General features: G+C 31.3%; 2 protein-coding genes across 4 annotated transcripts; one reads left to right on the top strand and one right to left on the bottom strand.

The window, feature by feature from the left end:
* The first annotated feature begins 2,862 nt into the window (after positions 1-2,862).
* Positions 2,863-6,592, top strand: LOC111301557 (scarecrow-like transcription factor PAT1). Of its 3 annotated transcripts, none has more exons than XM_089744364.1 (3): positions 2,863-2,963; positions 3,855-3,995; positions 4,485-6,592. In XM_089744364.1, the coding sequence occupies exon 3, from the start codon at positions 4,787-4,789 to the stop codon at positions 6,251-6,253; it is 1,467 nt and encodes a 488-aa protein (XP_089600490.1). In that variant the 5' UTR covers positions 2,863-2,963; positions 3,855-3,995; positions 4,485-4,786; the 3' UTR covers positions 6,254-6,592. The 3 variants fall into 3 exon arrangements, with proteins under 3 accessions (XP_089600490.1, XP_089600491.1, XP_089600492.1); XM_089744365.1 differs by lacking the exon at positions 3,855-3,995 and having other exon boundaries at positions 4,485-4,573; positions 4,700-6,592; XM_089744366.1 differs by lacking the exon at positions 3,855-3,995 and having other exon boundaries at positions 4,485-4,543; positions 4,700-6,592.
* Positions 6,593-7,463: 871 nt separating this feature from the next.
* On the bottom strand, positions 7,464-11,321 carry LOC111302242 (putative WRKY transcription factor 20). Its single transcript, XM_022898175.2, has 6 exons — positions 10,981-11,321; positions 9,557-9,715; positions 8,765-9,305; positions 8,551-8,683; positions 8,313-8,468; positions 7,464-8,095 (listed from the first exon to the last, which is right to left on the bottom strand). Exons 1-6 carry the CDS (start codon positions 11,200-11,202, stop codon positions 7,606-7,608), a joined length of 1,701 nt encoding a protein of 566 aa, XP_022753910.2. The 5' UTR covers positions 11,203-11,321; the 3' UTR covers positions 7,464-7,605.
* Between the last annotated feature and the right edge of the window lie 8,137 nt (positions 11,322-19,458).

A 19,458-nucleotide genomic window follows, 5' to 3' on the forward strand; every position in this document is an offset into this window, starting at 1 on the left:
GATTCATCTATTATAGACGATATTCAAATTCTCTTTCATTTTTTTTTCAATAACGGTGACGAATAGTGACGCGATCGCGAAATAGTGGCCAAGACACCGTTATCCGACCGTTATTTGAATCTTTGATGTAATCTTTCCTTACATTTTTACAAGAGGCTGTTTCTACGACTTGAGCTCATGCTACCAAATCACATGCAACCACCTTACTCATTGCGCCAAGGCTTCCCTTACTCAGCTGTACCATATGCTAAACATAAAAACAATAAAAGCTTCTGGTTTAAAGAATCCTGAGATATTTACCAATGCTTAATTGCAGAATGTGAATACCCTTTTCCAATGTTCAATTTTCCTGGTTTCTGCCATTTCCTTTTGTGCATATCTTAAATGATTGCAATAATGCTTCCCTTTCAACTTCAATCAATCCTTTTTCCTGTTGAATCATGTACATTTATGTTCTCTCTAGCTCATACCCCGCCTTTGAAATTTATTCCTTTTGCTACAAAAATTTCAGCACTGTCACCATCTTAACTTACAGTCCAAGTATTTAAAGCCAGTTTATAGCATGATTTTCACCATACCAGTACTGTATCAACAACACCCTGTAGAAGGTGAAAATTTTCGATCAATTACAAGGTGGCACATGTCATTTGAAATTTTGATCTGAAGAATCAAAGTCTCCGAAGCTCCTACATTGATGACATAATCCTAATGACTTTGCAGTCTTCTGACGCGTCATTCCTTATGTAAATCACCATAACCATAATCAACAAAATTCTTTATCAAGTTCTGTTGGTTATTGATTTGTTTGGTTGCATTAAAGCTTCCTCATATAGTTAAATGCTTAATCATCTTTGATTTTATTGCCAAAAAGTCTTGGAAACGATTTTCCTTTGAAAATCAATCACCTTATTTGGGAAGAATCCAGGTGAACATGTTTTTCACTGTACATTTGCTATTAAGGATTGATTGATGTTGTGTTTTTGGCTCTTGTCTAGGTGTAGACAGTGCAGAAAGGTTTGACCTGCTGTATATTTCTCCTTTGAGATTGATATTATTACCACAAGAAAATGACTTCCTACATAGATTTGATTGGCTAAATATATTTTGATTTGGACTTTAAATTCACTTTTCATAATGATAGAAGATTGAAACATTGACTTTAAAACCATTAGGACCATAAGCTGCTGATACATGATTGAATCATTGACTTTAAAACCGTAAGGACCGTAAGCTGCTGATACATGGCTGCATTTTGGTGCTATAATTTCAAAGAGAAAGACCTTAAATATTAACATCACGTGAACATGTCTAACCCCAAAATTTCATAAATCATAGTTTGGTAACATATAAATAAATTTGAAATATTGCATCAATGTGACATAGTGCTGATGGAAATTCTCAGATATTGGAAACCATATAAATTACGCAATTGTTTTTGACTAGTTGGGAGAGAAAATATATTGAGCAAATTTGAAAGGAGTTCAACAAGTTTTCCTAACTAATGCAGCCTTTCCCAAAAGCTTAGTGCTTTCTCTTGGACAATGACAGAACAAAAGACCCCAAATTTGCAAAAACACTACAAATTAGGACAAAGGGTAGACAGGAAATTAACTTAAGATGTTTGAAACACAACATGGCTCATCTCTCCTGTATAGGGTCCTTTGGAGGTCGGCAAAAAACATGGGCTGACAACCGTAGTCAACCATTCTTGTGTGTCTTCATGTTTGATAGTATGTATTAACCGATCTGGTTCTCACTCTCAGCATATAAATTTTGGATTGATGCTATAATATCAGAACGTATCTAAAGATTTTGTATTGAACATCATTTTGATGGCCCTCTACTTTGGTTTTTACCATAGGAAAGTTACGAAATTATTTCTCTAAGAACTTTATTGTTTTATTACACATTTTTGTATAAGAAAAAAACATTACAGCTCGAATTTAGAGCAGTACAAGTTATGTTATTAGGTGAGATTACAGAGTATGATTCCTTGTCATTGTCTCACTTTTCTCCATGGCTGGGGCCTGAAGGAGAGGAATGGATGAACTTTGCTTCTCTGTTCAGTGGGCTTAAACCGTGTGGGTCCTTTCTATTGCATGTTGGAATGGGCTAAAGCTACATATCCTGTCCTTTTACTGTGAACAATTTTTTTTCTTTTCTTTTTCATCAGTCAACTTTCAAAAAGTGTCAACAACACTGAGACCAAAATACCCTTGTCCCCATTGCAGCTAAAAGTTTCTTTGCTGGCATTTTTTTACAGTTTGCAGTTAAACATTGTTAAAATCTCAAAGACTTTTCTATTAACCAATAAAAAAATTGACGCGTGTAAGTTGTAGGACTTGTTTTTCTTACATATAAAAAAGCAAGAACTTCTTGTATTCAACGTGGTGATGTTAGCTCCACAATTTAGTCTTTGCTGGCCGTACAGTACATGGTATATATGACTCATAACCTCAAAAGAAAATTACATGAAGACTTTGACATTTTCAATTATGGCATGGGGGTACATCATTTGATTGTAATTTGAAAATCAGAATAAAATTTTCAAGTTTTTGCTTAATCAAATGTTCATTAACTCACCTAATCAGAAACAGATAAGGTTCAGAGAGCAGATTCTGTTGGTTGAGGGAGGGCCTTTTGGTCTTTTTAATTAGTTAAAAATGGGAGGCAAAGCCCAGGAAAAAAACAGACAAGATTGTATCTGAAGATGGTTGGATGACATAAATTTTGGTTAATGTCTTAGGTAAACATTAACTTCTGTAATTTTGTCAATGGCAGTTCTGTGATTTTCATAATGAAGAATGCCATTTGTTGATGAAACTTTCTTATAAAGTGAAGATTGATACACCTTGGGGACCCAAGCACTTGGCAGTTTTAGTTTTAGATTCCCCTTACTTCTTTGTTCTTTGAAAGCCAAACTGAGCACCAAAAATCTGAGGTTGGAAGGGAAATCCAAGAAGGTATGGCAAAAATCTTAATTGTATTTTGTATTGAAATTGACAAGGTTCTTTGTTATATTCTTTGATTTGTTGAAGCTTTTTTGGATTTTTTTTCAAGTTTGCTTTATAGTTTGTTGCTTTGTTCTGGGTTTTTTTTGCTTCTTCTGTATGATGAAAATTATGTATTACAGGTCAGAAATGAGTTTGTTTTGCCGATCAGTGATAAAGAAGTAGCTTTTCTGCTGAATTTTAATGCCAAGCTTCTGCTTTTTTTTTTTCCTTTCTCTGAGCTAATACAAAGTTTGTGAACATTTGTTGATATTTTTTTAAAAAGTAATAATCTTTATGCTCTTGCATATTAGAAATGATTTGAAAGTAATTGACTTTTCTTCTTTCAGCCTTGCTTTTTATTTGTTTTATAAAAGATTTGATCATGGCTTTACTGAATATTGTCTGTTTGAAATCTCCCCTCTCTTTCTTTCCCTGAAAAATGTAAAAAAAATCTATAGCTTGATCCTGTATGATGAATGTTTGCTTGTTTGTCTCTTATTGCAGCAAAATTTTCTGTTATTAATTCCAGAAAGAAGGGTTTTTTTTTTTCCATTGTTTTGATCCCCTATTTTAAAGGGCAACAAGTTTGCATCCCTGTGTTAGCATAGAACTGATTGAAAACAGATTCTTCATAATTTTTACTTTGTTTTTATTGTAAAAGCTTGCGAGCAACAGCGTGGTCGCGTGATCTGTTGGTAGAGTGATACCAAAAAAGAAAAAAAGCTTGGTTGCATGAATCTATGATGATTTCTGTCATTTCTGCCTTTTTCTTTAAAGTTGCAATATAAAGCTTTTTGAGGCTAATTGCTTGTTAACATTTGGTCTTTGGACTACTTTGTTTTCTATTTTGGTGGATTCTAGCTATATACCATCTTGAGCTTTTACTATGTTGGTGGAAGATTTTTATATATCAGGGCACTATCCTTGCCTAGCATCTAGCTACCTACCTTTTCAATCATAAAATCTTGTGCACTGACTGTGCTATTTGTTGGCTGTGAAAGTGTAAGTGCCTTTGGCATTAAAGCAATCTCTTTGTTCACCTTGTTTAGCTTTTCAAGTATGATCTATATTTACTCTGGGACAGGAAACTTTTATTGTTGTCCATCTTATGCATAGCACACACGCTAGATTGTCGGCCGGCACATGTACGGTCTTTCGGGTTTTGTTTTTATGTAATCGATGATTGTCATCACCATTAGTCAGATTCTTTTAGAAAGATCCGATCTACTTCCTATTTGCCTTCTTTTTGCATCATAGGACGCGTAAAGGAGGGGTGAAAAAGGTATGTGAGATGAAAAGAGAGGAAAGTAGGGGTGGGTTGGAATAGAAACTATAAAGGTATGGCTGTGAGATTTTTCCATGACATCCTGGTGCCGATCTACAGTTGTGCTGATATAAATGGAAGATGGGGTTACTTATTTGGATAAATCATAAGCATCTGCTTTTTCCATCATAAAATGCACCTAATACTTTTGTCAACCTTCTATGCAGAATACATTGTCTCATTGATGTGTTATTCATTCCCAGCAGCAGTTCTGGAAAATGGCAGGGTGATGTAACTTATTCATTACCACAACGCTGTCAGTTAAATTCAAAGGCTTCTTTTTATGTTTTCCTGTGATTCTCTCTGTTGTTGTCTGTCAATTGGTAGCATTAAATCAAAGAAATTTGTCCAATGCAAACATCTCAGAAACATAAAATTACAGGCAAGTATTTTGACCAGCCGGTGCAAGAGCTGAAGTCCTATTGTTGGCCTCCCAACCAGAGCTTAGATCCATACCAGTCATGCTCTGATGATGGAACAATATTGCACTCTTGAATCATCATCCGGTATGCAGAATTCTTCTTCTACAGCCAGTTTCTCATCTGATGGCAGTCCTGTTTCACAGCCAAACTACTCTTACCCGTCAGACCTGCGTCATTCCCCAGATAATACATGTGGCTCACCTGTAAGCGGTTCTTGTGTAACAGACAATGAGCATGACTTGAAGCACATGATAAGACAACTGGAAACTGATATGCTAGGAACCGATTCAGATAATTTTGACATCCATGCTATCACCGCTTCCGGCAGAGCCACTGAAGTCTCCGTAGAAGCTGAGAGGTTGAAATACATGATGGAGATGATCGTCAGAGGGGACATGAAAGAACTGCTTTGTGCTTGTGCCAAAGCTATAGACAATAATGATATGTATACGACTGACTGCTTGATGAGACAATTACGTCAAATGGTGTCAGTTTCAGGTGAACCAATGCAACGTTTAGGAGCCTACATGTTGGAAGGGCTTGTTGCAAGGTTGGCCTCTTCAGGAAGTTCTATCTACAAAGCGCTACGATGCAAAGAACCTGCTAGTGCAGAAATGCTCTCATACATGCAAATACTCTATGAAATCTGCCCATATTTCAAGTTCGGGTATATGTCCGCAAATGGGGCAATTGCTGAAGCAATGAAAGATGAAAGCAGAGTCCATATAATTGATTTTCAGATTGCACAAGGAAGCCAATGGTTGACCCTAATCCACGCTCTTGCTGCTCGGCAAGGTGGACCTCCAAGCATACGTATTACAGGCATTGATGATCGTACATCAGCTTTTGCCAGAGGAGGGGGACTTAAAATAGTGGGACAGAGACTACGCAAAGTTGCAGAGTTGTGTAAAGTACCCTTTGAGTTCCATGCTGCTGCTATTTCTGGCACTGAGGTTCAACTTGAAAACCTTGGAATTCAACCTGATGAAGCCATTGCTGTAAATTTTGCCATGGTGCTGCATCACATGCCAGATGAAAGTGTGGGCACTCAGAATCATCGGGACAGGCTGTTGAGGTTGGTGAAGAATTTGTCTCCAAAGGTGGTGACGCTTGTTGAGCAAGAAGCCAATACAAATACTGCTCCATTCTTTCCCCGTTTCCTAGAGACAATGAATCACTATTTGGCTATCTTTGAATCAATTGATGTTAGTCTTCCAAGGGAACACAAGGAGCGGATCAATGTTGAACAGCACTGTCTGGCCCGGGAGATTGTCAACATTATAGCATGTGAAGGGCATGAGAGAGTCGAACGTCATGAACTTTTGGGCAAGTGGAGATCAAGGTTTATTATGGCTGGCTTTACGCCCTGTCCGTTAAGCTCATTTGTCAATGCTACCATCAAAACTCTGCTGCAAAGCTATTGTGACAAGCATACACTTGAAGAGAGAGATGGAGCTCTTTATCTCGGCTGGATGAATCGAGCTATAATTGCTTCATGTGCATGGAGATGCTAACCAAACAATAATTATTATAATGGTGATGATAGAATTTTTTTTGGAATTGAGGCCATCAGGATATGAACCCTAGTTGCTAGAACTAAGAGTCGGACACTACCAATAAACCACATGGCTGTTGACCACGACAGAACCTTTATTGGAAAAACTTATTTTGTTTTCTTTTTTCCATTTTGGTACAAACAAAATATCTCAGGAATGCAACGAACAAGGCTTTGTACAACGGAATGTTAATGATCAACTGTTGTTATGGCAGCTTGTCTTGCATACGCGTTTTCACTCTGTAATGTTTACATTGGTGGACTTATGTCAGCAAAACATACATGTTTTTCATTTTTAGTTAGTAATATGCTTTTTATGGAAGTAAAAGACTTGGTAGCTGAAAATGTTCACATTTTAGTTGAAAACTGTGACAAAGCAGTGAAGTATAGCGCAAGAATTTTGTATAATTAAATATTCTACAACTAGGATCTTTACAATGCTCAGACACTTGCTTCAGCTTTCTGCTGCAGCAGGCCATTGTAGGGCCATAGAATAGGAACAGCTCATTTCCATCTACCATGCTTTTTGGATGCCTTTTATGTTTCTCATAGGCGTTCTTCATAACCCTTTCTCTGTAATCCTCAAACCTCTCGAGAACTTCTATCAAGTTCTTCACTCTTAGTACCCTTCTGATCTTTCCATGGCGGCTTTGAAAGATCAACTCAATGATGTTTCTTGATGGATCACCACTGTTGAGCTCTGATTAAAAGTGGCAGGGTTAGATTGCATGTTAAAAAGGTACAAAATCCCATGACATAGGACAAATATTTCTCTTAACAAATGGACCATGGCCCACATAGATGATTGGTGACTGCTGTACAGCAATAAGGAAGTAATCTTTGGTTCCTTTTCTCATGCCTTATCTTAAAATTATTCCCAACATAAATTTGGAATCATTTACCAAATTTGTACTACAAAGGGGCCATCTTGCCATTCTTTTTCCACTTATAATTCATAATATTTAACCTGTTCTATCTTAACAGTTTGGCTAAGATATATATATATAGATAGATATATGCATGTATGCATGTTCTACAAGTTCTTGAAATGGAATTTGTAAGAAATATGGTTTCCATCGTGTGCAGCCATCTGACAAAGGTAGACCATGTGTAACAGTTTTATATATATATATATATATATACATATATATGTAGCTCAGACAGTAAACTAATATAATATACGTATATATATGTAGAACAATCCATATTTTCAGAATACAATTCTAACCTTTTCTTTTACCAGCCAAAAAGAAGGAAAAAAGAAATCCTGTAGTACATGTTTATTTCTTGTAACCTTCATTGTTTACAGATTTATGGACCCGTTAGTATTCTTCCAATGCTCTGTGGAAATGCATGAGAATAATTAAGGTGTGTAATTTCAACACCACGACCTTCATTTGGATTTTCCCTAAATCCGTATAGATTCATGCCACCATTTAGAACACCATAATATGCTGTCATTGGACTTGCTTGATTCAACTTGAAACTAGAACCACCAGTCAGTGGGTGGCTTTGGCCCAGTTCAGAATGGAATTGTCGATGCTTGTTCGAACTACTTTCAGGAGCAGAACAAATCCCAACACCAAGATCAAGGCTAATGGCACCATTTTCTTCTGATCTAATCCTCGATGAACCATTCACAGCTACTGGTCCTGCTTTATCATGACTACTGCTTCTAGCAGTAGGTACATCATGATTGTGTTTTCCCTCATACGTGGTTATAACAGCTTTTGGATCATGAGATGCCCTCTCAACGTGTTTTCTAACAGGGCAACCAGGATTTGTGCACTTATAGTAACTCCTACATAAAAAGGAAATAAAACATTATAAAGTCTGCATGCAATGAATCTATAAGCAAAACAACAAAATACAAATATGAAGATCCTACAAACATTCAGATGAGTTATATGCCGAGCAATATAGTGTTTATGGAGCTATATGTTAAAACTGATGAGCTAACTAAAAGATATGACACGTTATGTGTGACATTCCATCATCATTGATTTAACGATATGTACCTAGGATTAGGATTTCCTCTCACTACTTTTTGCCCATATTTGCGCCATCGATACCCATCATCCAGTATATCAACTTCACTCAGAGTCTGAACAACAACACGCGGTTCTCGGATTGGCTTCACCACAGGAGTGATATCAACTCCACCATCCATCTTCCTGCTCATAGTTTGGTAGTTTCACTTAGCAAAGCAGACAAAACCAGAGGAAAAAGTTAAACCCTCTATTGAACAATCAGTACCTTCGCTTTGAGAATGGATCATCATCATCAACCTCATCTACATTATCATCATTTGCTGTGACAGGCAATAGATCTGCAGTACTATTTGGCTCAATAATATGAGCTGTCTGGCCATACATGCTGGATGACTTGTCTAAAGTGGGGAGAAAAGAGATTATTTCATAAGTAAAAAGTACTCAACAGATTAAATTGAACGTATAGTTTTTTCCCTTACCGTCTCTACCATTCAAAGATGAGACCTTATCAGAACTGTCTTCTTGGCCAGACATGATATTAACAGAAGAATGCCGGCGGCTAGGTTGAGGTTTAGGATGATCATGTGTACCTTTATATATTATCTCCGTAATCTGACCATCATGAGATCGCTCAAATAGCTTTTTCACTTCACAATTAGGATGTGTACATTTGTAATAACTGCGTGGAAATTCACTTCCTTTAACATGTTTCTGTCCATACTTTCTCCAGTTGTATCCATCATCAGATGACACGGATGGACCACCTCCTCTATGATCAGACTGCCCTGACTGCAGCCCACTATTTGGGTTCCCTATCTGGTTTAATTCGTCTATGTCAACTTCAGCAGGAGCACCAGCCACAGAAGTAGCTGTATGAACAGGTACTGAAAGACTCAACTCACTTGAGGAGCCTGCCATCTCACTCTTAATTGAAGCTGATGAATTGAATGATATAGTCGGGTATTGACCTTGGACGGGTAGAGATTGTTCACTTCTCTGATGGTTTAAATCTGCAGGAGCCTTGAATAACCAAAAACCTTTAGACAACTATAGCATTCAACTAGCAGAATATAATGAACTTAGATAAGGATGTCAGTATTGAAAATTTTCAAGAGAAGAGATAACAGGCTGCTACCACCTGATTTTAATATACGTAAGGCTATAGTGAAATTTAAAAACAACAATGGCTCCAGGGGGCAAAAGAAACAAAAAGGGAAATATTTTTTAAATTTCAATCTCAAAATATTCATTAAAATTTATCAGGAAATTACCATATTTGATCTAGGATGCGGTCTAAACTCAAAGCAGCTAGGATTTCTTTCATCAAAAGCATTAGAACACACAGCAGTTGCCGAATATGTAGAAGAAGCACCAGAGGCATGCACTGCTTGAGGCTTAATGAGAGAACCAGTAGTTGGTGAAGGCTCTGCCTGGGAGCATAAGAAGCAAAACAACAAATTACTCAGTATAGTTCTATAAATCTGCTTTGCTTCCGTTCACCAACAAGCAACAACCGGTAAACTTCCAGCTATTATTCTCATCAGCATGAATAAGTACATAGAGTTCAAATTCAGCAAGTGATCTAAGATTAAACAAACTAATTCTATCAGGTTTATTTAGTGCCAAAGAAACTTAAACAAAGAAGGGAAAAGAAAAGATTCCAGGACAAACCAGCTAAAGACGAGTAAAAGCAAAATCCATTCAATAAATATTCATGTACTTCCAGTTAACCCTACGCTCGATGTGGAAAACAAGTCTGTAAAACCTCCTACTCAATTACTTAAGCTTCACTAGCCATATCCCTTTCACAAATTTAACTCTTTGTGATGTCATATCCTCCATTAAATTACAGGCAATCATGTCTCTTCATTGCCTCCTAGCACCACACATTAAACAAACATCCATCCTTTGATCTAAATCAAACAAATGCCTTTAAAAAGAAGCATCAATCCGTCCATAGATCCACTCCACCTCACCATTGGCATCTATTCCATATTGTACATTACACAAATGGCAAAGTTCTCTACTAAGTCCTCATCGTTAAAACAAGGACAAACACCAAAATAATATAACGACACAATTCCCACAATCAAAAGGTGAAGATTCATTATGTGAAAAATACAACATTGGCATTGAAAAATAAATTAAATTTATAAAAAATGGTTCAATCAAGATAAAAATTAAAAAAGCCTTATTCCTCCTTCCACAGTATACATGGAAAACATTAAGGTGCCATCTTTGATCATTTATCTTATAATTGCAATAACAAAGCATCAGAATCTTTTCTCTTTAAGGTTCCTAACATCATGAACCACCTCAAATATGAAACCAAGCATTTTAAATAGAACCCAAAAAGATTTTAAAGAAAAAACAAAAAAAATTTATATGGTAACCAATTAGTTTTCCCCTTGAGCATAAATCCAAATCACATCATTGAAAAACGTAGCCAACCAAACCCAAAAGAAAAGGGAAAAGAAAAATTCCCCACTAAATGCTACTTTGAGAAAATAACAATCAAATCTTTGAATCTCACATTGTTGGCAACAGTTAAAAAAATTTTGGGCTTTTCCTTAAAAAAGAAAAGAATTCAATTTTGCCAGTGAATTTTCAAAAAGTAGCCGACTTTCCCCAATTTTCTCAGGAAACAAACGTAACCCAAAACCGATCCACCTCAAAAAAAAAAAAAAACTCTAACCTTAACATCTGAAAGAAGAACAGGGGACTCCAAGAAAGAAGAAGGACTAAGCCCAGGTGGGATTGTAATACAAGTCGACCTTGAGATTGGTAGCTTAGACGGAGCCACCAGCTTGTACCTTGCTCCACCAGAACCAGCCGAACCTGATAGATCCTGCTGAGCATTGGCAGCAGCAGCAGCAGCAGCTGATGAAGAAGCTAACATTTGTTCCTCCATTACCATAACCAAAAGAACAAAAAAAAGGTCATTGATTTTTTTTTTGTCTGAAAGAAAAAGGGAAAAGGTATCTTAGTAAATTCAGTTGAAAATGTTTCCTTTTTTTTTTTTGTCAGAAATAAAGTTAAAACTTTAAAACTGTTGGAAGTGAAGTGGGTTTGGTGTGTTTGAGAAGTCTGTCAGAAGAGAGAAACAGAGTTTGACTTCTTACATTGGATCTCTGTCCGAGGGTTGTGTCAGTCATTGCCTTGCCTTGCCTTGTCACTTTTTTTTTTTAATTTAAATTTTATTTTAAGCTTTTAATAATACTTTTTTATTTTTTATTTTTTGAGTTTATTTTGGGAGGTGGTTAAAACTTCATAAAGTAACCATTTTGTCAAGGCAATCATTGTTGTTATATCATACTTTTTCTTAAAAAAAATCTTTGTTCACATAAATTTCTAATGTAGTTTTTATGAAAAAGGAATAAATTTTCTTTATTATTATTTTTAATTATTTTTAGTTTATTGATTGAAAATTTACTTCACAAATATTCAAGTCCCAATGTCTCAAAATGTTACATACTTAAGTTCAAGGTACAATTTATTTGAAATTTTAAAATAATTTAATAAAATTTTTAATAAAAAATCTAAATTAATAGATTAGTAGAGTTTAATAAAAAATTAATAATATACTAAAATATTATTAAAAATATATTTTATAATTAAATTTGATTAATATTTATTTAATAATAAAAATTTTATTAAAATTTTTACTAAAAATGCATATGTAAAAAGAAATCAAAATTTATGAAATTTTTTCAAAACTTGCATACTTGTTTAGGAGTTTTCAATCTATTATTTTTTATTTTAATTTTTATTTAATCAATTATAAAAAAATTTATAAATTTCACCTTATAAACTTTATTTTTTTAAAATCCATTATCATTCGTTTCAGTTAAATTTAAAACAAAGAAATATGAGAAAATATAGATAATAAAACAAGTGACAACAAAAGTTTTACTAAATTGGTTAACTTAGATTGCTCTACTTGAATTCTAACATAGCTCTATAATGATAATGGGTCAAATTGAAATGAATTTTTATTCATTTTAAATTTAAATTTAATTTATTTTTTTTATATTTAAACTCAATTTAACTCATATTATATAAAATTATATTTAATTCAATCGAAATTAATAAAATATTATTTTTAATATAAATTTAAAATTAAATAAATATAAAAATTAAATAATTAATTAAAAATAATTTTTTATATAATATAATCTGATCAAATTAAAACGAATTTATTTAAAATTTGACTTCAATTTTATTTTATTATTATTCAATTTGATCCGATTAAAAAAAATTAATCCTAAAAAAATCAGATAAAATCAAAATGGAAACGGATTGCATTGCCATCTGTCAAACTCTTATCTTTCTATTAGGTTTTTTTTTTTTTTTTTACTTTTTCTCGAGCTATAAAATTCAATGTAAAAACCTGCTAAAAAACTTAGTGATATGACAGCCACCTTTAATAATTGAGGGCAAGAATTTTTTTACTATCATTCATGAGCAAAGATAACTTTTTATAACCCAAAGTTGAAAACGACGAAAATCTATTGCTTCTTCACTTTATGGTCTTGTTTGTATGCAATAAAACATTGCCATAAAATGTTCTGAAGGACATATATTCATAGGATTATGGGACCAAAATAAAGAATTTGGTGACATTCATTCATTGTTCCCAAAAAGGGTTGAAACCAGCAAACTTTATTTTTGCAAAAGGTTATAAAAATCCATGATTGTAGCTTGAAATATTATAGAAAAAGACAAATGAATTTGAGTGAAACAATTACATACAAATTAAGGTACAGTTATGGCTCACTTCAAGTCAATTTGGTTGTGTTTGGTGTTTTATCATGTCATGATTTTCAATAAAATGTGGTAATTGGGAATATGATTATAGAGAATTAAATTGTTAGAAAAATAACATGACAATGTTTGGTATATATAAAGGGTATTTACTGGTGTCGAACTGTTTTGACGATGGTAAAAATTTGAAATTACAAAGCAAGAGGTCGGTTAATTATAAAAAAAAAAAATTTTTAAAAATATTTGTGTTTCAATACACAAATTAGTGTTCGAAAAAAAAAAAGAAGAAGGATAGCTAACTTGAAATTAGTTATGAAAAGTTCTAAGTGGTTTGATAGTACTTTGAGAAAGGTTATTTATATTTGTGCAGTGAAAGTGTTGGGTCTAGGTAAATATTAGGTGGGTCAATGAGCCATTAGCCAGGCCCATTGAAGTGTGCTTGGAATCACAAAGCCCATTTGAATCAACATCTTATCATGACAAAAACAAAAGCCCAATAACACATTGAAAAAATATACGAGTTTTAATCCCATTGAAAGGCGCCAAGGAAACATAGGATTCCAATCCTAATCGTTCAAAGTAGCCATCAACATTAGCCACCACTAAAGTTTTCACAACAACCAGTGTAAACTGAGGATTATACTTCAAGAGAATTTATGGAGGGCAGGGCCCTATGAATCTGACTAAACTTGGATTGGAAATTGGGACTCTCCAATCCCCTAAAACTTTGATTTTAATGGCTACTTTTAAACAATTTGAGACTAATTGTAAATCATGTATGGGAATGGGACCCTAGTTCCTTGAAGAGCATTAATGGAGTTCATGTCGCTTATGGGCACCATGCATCCCTCACCCTAGAGTTTGTCAGAAAGGCTAATGCATTTTTTAACAAGAAGAAGCTGGTCAGGTGACCATGTCATGAAAGACAAAAAAAAAAAAAAAAGAAACCCTGTTGACGACCTTTCTGGGGGAGTGTTACAGATAGCAAGATTTCTTGTTCATATCATCTTTTTGGAGATAAAATTAAGCCTTGATTCAATGATAAAACTGAAACAATAAGACATCAAGAAGTTTCATGTCTCAAATGGTCTGTTCATCTTGTGCTTGAACGAAGGATTCAACCCTTCAGTTTTTTTTTTTTAATTCTATATAGAAAACTACAAATTTCAATTATATCCAACAGTTACTTTTCTCATCAATTTTAATGAATATAAAGTTTTCTTCAAAGGAGTTAATAAATGCACTGAACTTTTATACAGTTCTTTTGTCAGGTCATTTGCTTGCATTGCTGCCTTTTGACATAGCCCAGAAGCTGAGCTTCCACTTTCACCAGCTGCAGAAGCTGGTGAAACTGCAGAACCTGTAATCAGAAACTGCAGAATTGTTAAAGATTGAAATGTTTTATGGACAATGAAATTTCACATTCAAGTTTGTTATAGTTTTGCAAATTGATTAAAAGTTTCTATGGGACTTACCTCAGTTTATTGATGGGGTGCTTTGGATTCTTTGTTTGTCTTTTTTCCTGGTCTTCCCTCTTTCTTCCTTGTTGTAAGGTACAAGTTAATTCTCTTTGTCATCTTCCGCATGTTTCAGCTAAGCAACAAGAACAAAAATTTGCATTCAAAATGCACAAGTTTAAAGAGCACTTAAATCTAAAGATAACAAAACAAACTTGAAACTAAACTCATTTGAAAAAAATTTGAATTCAAATTTAATCGAATTTAATTTAATAAAAAATTAATGTAAAAATTCAAAATTTAAACATTTCACTGTACCATATTTTATTGTCAATGACAAGAGCATATAAAATAAAGAAAAAGGCAATCAGAATATTTTAAAATTTGTTTAATTGGAGAATGTGGGATTGGTTGGGTTTTGACGGGGCTCAATGTTGCAAAAAGTCAAAGACATGAGATTAAGCAACAACTAGAAAAGCATCTGACAGCACTTAAAAGGGCATGAGGGTGTAGTAATTTTCAAATTAAACCATGTTTTATTAAGTAATCTGTAACACAATTTCAAGAAGAGTCAAGATTTGCTGACATTTCAGTAAAGAAAATGTGAGCTATCTGTTGATCTTTTTGTTTAGTTCAGTTTTTCAATGTGACAAATGCAAATTGGTGAGAATATTAGCAAGCACTTTCAAGCAATGACTAATCTTTACTTTGATGGCACCCAAGTGGAGCTTCAAAAATTGACACCTTTGATTTTTTTTTTTTTTTTTTGACACAATAGAAAGATCAAAGAGCAAACCAAATGTTGGGTTTTGGCAAAAGAACTCATCCACCTAAATTATATTAGAATTTTTTAGTAAGTGAAATTTTATAATTTAATAAAATAGGATAATAAATTTAATTTTAATATGAGATAAATATGAAAATTTAAATAATTAATTGTGATAACTTATGTATAGATTTTATAATTTTTTATCGAATTAATATGGTTTAACGATTATTTATTTATTTTTACCTGATAACTTTTTAATTAATAAATTTTTAAAATTTTAATAACATTTAGTTAAAATATTTCCTTCACTTTTAAATATCGATATTTATCCATTGAAATACATCAATAAAAGAATAGCAAAATTTTTTTTGGAATTGATATTACTTTTACTTATTAATTATAATTATTTAAATAAATATATAATATAATTTGATGTTCTAATATTCATATATAATTCTTGAAATTCAACATTTAACTCACAAATTAAACTCAAATTAGTCTCATCTATCTCTATCATCGCCCTTAAAAAAAAAAAAAAAAAAAGGGAAAGGAAACAAGTAAGGAGAGAGAAAGCTCCATGTCTATGGCTGTCATGGGATACCCTTTAGAGGCCAAAAGTCACCATTTATGAAAAGAAAAAGGATTTTTTGATTAAAGGGTCTAGTAGGCCATTTTCTTCAAAAGTCTACCTTGGATGTTTTATTAGAAGTTTTTTCAGAGGGATAGCCAAGGATCATTGAATATAATTTATCCCTTTAAGTCATTTGAATTAAATAAAAAAAATGACCCCACCATGTTAAAATTCCCTTTGATTTCTACCATTTGGGTTTTGCAATATGTATTTTAGTTTGAATAATGCAACACAAGACTTGGCAAGGAGCATTCATGCATTTATTGCTTATTTGAAAGACTTAAATTTATTGATTAGAATAGGATTAATGTTATGAATAGGGTTTAAATTATAATAAAATATTTAAAATTTTAAATAATTTTAATATAATATTTAAATTATAAATATATTAATTGAAGTGATATTTAGAAGATTATTTATTTGTTAAGTATTATTATTTATAAGGATGAAAAAAATAAAAAATTTAAAAATCGATTTGAAATTATAATATTTGATTCGATTTAAATCGATATTTTTATTCGATTTATATTAAGTTTAAATATTAAATGTATATATTAGATTTAATTGAATTTTTAATCAGAATGTGAAAAATCGAAAAAAATTGAACCGAATCAAAATATATATTTTAATTTTTATATATATTTTAAAATTTTATAAAATAAAAATAATAATTTTATATCAAAATCTACTTAAATAATTAAAATTTTATATTAAAATAATATATAAAAATTAAAAATTAAAAAGATAAATAAAATAAAACCGAATTAATAAAATTTGATTCAATTCAATTCGGATCAAATAAAAATTCAATTTAAAATTTAAATTTTTATAATATTACGTAATATCTAAAAAAACATAATCGAATCTAATTCGAATCAAATCGATATAATTTTTAATTATTTAAAATTAATTATTTTAAAAATAAATATCACATTAATAAATAAATTTATAATTTAAATATCACATTAAAAATTTTTAAAATTTAAATTTCATATTAAATATTTTATTATTTTTTAAGACAATTCATGACACTAACACTCTAAAACACTATTTTGACTGCAAACAGCAAAGCAGGATAGTTTCAGATTGCCATTGAAGAATGTTGCACAGCCTGTGCCTATGGTTTTACAGGGCTTTGAAATTCACATGGGAGGGAGAGTGAAGAGCATGCTCCTGATACCTGAAACACTACTCTTGTAATTTCCTATCAAAGACAGGGAATTATGCCAAGTACTAGCAATGATGAATATTCTATGCCCAAATTCAAATACCAATTATTATCAGATTTTTTGGGGGAGTGTGTGAACTATTATGAATCAAGAAATTAATTACTAGATATGCATTAAAAATATAAATATCACTAGGCTCATCACCAGCACAAATTTTCATTTCCAACTTACATTTCTATTGTATTTGCAGAAAATTCCTCAAAATTTTGGTGGTTTTATTAATTTATCAATCAATTTAACCTTTGTGGATAATAATGACAACGGATCGGGGCGGAGTGAGTTTTTATTCGTTTCAAATTCGATTTAACTTTAAATATATAAAATTTATATTTATATTTGATTGGATAAATTTTTTTATTTTTAATATTCGAACTTGATTCGATATTATATAAAATCGAATTCGATTCGATTCAAAATTAATAAAATATTATTTTAATATAAATATAAAATTAAATATATATAAAATATATAAAATTAAATAAATAATTAAAAAAATTTTTATGTCACCCGACCCTATCTGACTCGATACTCAATTTTCAAAAAAAAAAAAAAATCCTAAAAGATCGGATCGAGTTGAAACTCATCAATTTTGGGTATTTTTAACTTTCCTTATGAGCTTGTATTTAATTACTTCTTTGATGTGCTTTGATGTTTTTTTTTTTTTCAAAATAAATTTAAAAACTCGAAAAGTTATTATATCAAAATAAATTGACAAATAAATCATAAAGAGATTTATAAATTTTTTTAGATATTTTAAATTTATAAATTATCTATTAATAAAAGTTTGTAAAAATTTTAACCTAAATATTTTATATTCAGATATTAAATTTTAATCATTTGCATCAACTGTCATTGACAATGTGTTTTTTTTTTTTTTTTTGTTAAATTTAAAACAACCACTTAAATATATGAAACGAATAAAAAAATTAGAGGTAAAAAAATTTTAAAAATAAAAAATTGGTTCAAAATAATAATGTTTGATTTGGTTTTAATTTATTTTTTATTTGATTTAGATTAAATTTAAATATTAAATATAAATATTAAATTTATATTAAAAGATGAAAAATAAACAAAATAAATCAAATTGAATTATTACTTTTTAGTTTTTTTATATATTTTAAATTTTTATAAAATAAAAATAATAATTTTATATCAAAATCTATTTAAATATATTAAAATTTTATATCAAAATAATATATAAAAATTTAAAATTTAAAATTTAAAAATCAATAAATTAAACTAAACTAATAAAATTTAATTCAATTCAAATAAAATCAAATTAAAATTAAAAAATTTATAACATTATCTAATATCCAAAAAATTAGATAAAATCCAATCAAAATCTAATTATTATCTCTCTAAGAAAAAAAGTGAATACGAAGAATTCCAAAGTTTGAACCGTTAAAAGCAAAGTGTAAAAAAAAAAAAAGGGCAAGCCAAATAGTAAAAAGAGCAGGCAGAGACAGAAATGACAGGCTACACAGTTGAAACAGTGATAGCTAACATGACTGATTTCCCTCTTTCCCTCCAAATGTCCCCCACTCGCTTCAGATACCCCACAAATTTTCCTTCTCATTGGCCTCCCACTGCCAATCCTCACCGCATGAGCCGGCGTCCCATGTCCTCTTCAAAGAAAAATAATAAAAAAATTCATTTGCCCATCACTGATAAATTATTACTATATTTTAGATAATTCAATAGAATTTACTCATATGATCAAATACATCTCCAAAAGCCAAATGGCTTATGTTTTCATATTTATATGTGATTTTTTAATTTGTTTTTATATTTCGTTTTCCAAAATATAATATGATTGTTAAAATAATATAACAGTTAATCCTTTTACATTTCATTTTGATTTCATTTTTAGGTAAAAAATTTTAATCAACAAAAATTGATTTAATTGGTAATATCATTTCTTTTACATGAGTAATTTTGAATTTTAATTTAATTAATGATTTTTAATTAAGATCATATTAAATATATAATTTTATAAGTTATTAGATATGATATATTTATTTTAATTTAAAACATTAAAAAATTTATTTACTTCAAATTAAAAAAATTCATGTTGAATTGTTTAGAATTTGTTATTAGCATTTATAATAATATCAAAGTGTTGATATTATTGATGTGATGGATTTTAATGGGATTTGTTGAATTTATAGTTTAGTTTTATGATCAAAGGAAAACTTTTGAGAAATTCGATTCTATAATAATTACAAACTTTAAAATTGTGGAAGCACATGACTTGTCTCTGACACTACACACTTGAGGTAATAACAGTAACATGAAATAGTATAAAGTTGTAATCAATTTTCCC

Source organism: Durio zibethinus, chromosome 15 (assembly GCF_047325235.1).
Source record: "Durio zibethinus cultivar Kanyao isolate XHJ-2024 chromosome 15, ASM4732523v1, whole genome shotgun sequence".
In the NCBI taxonomy this organism is placed as follows: domain Eukaryota; kingdom Viridiplantae; phylum Streptophyta; class Magnoliopsida; order Malvales; family Malvaceae; genus Durio; species Durio zibethinus.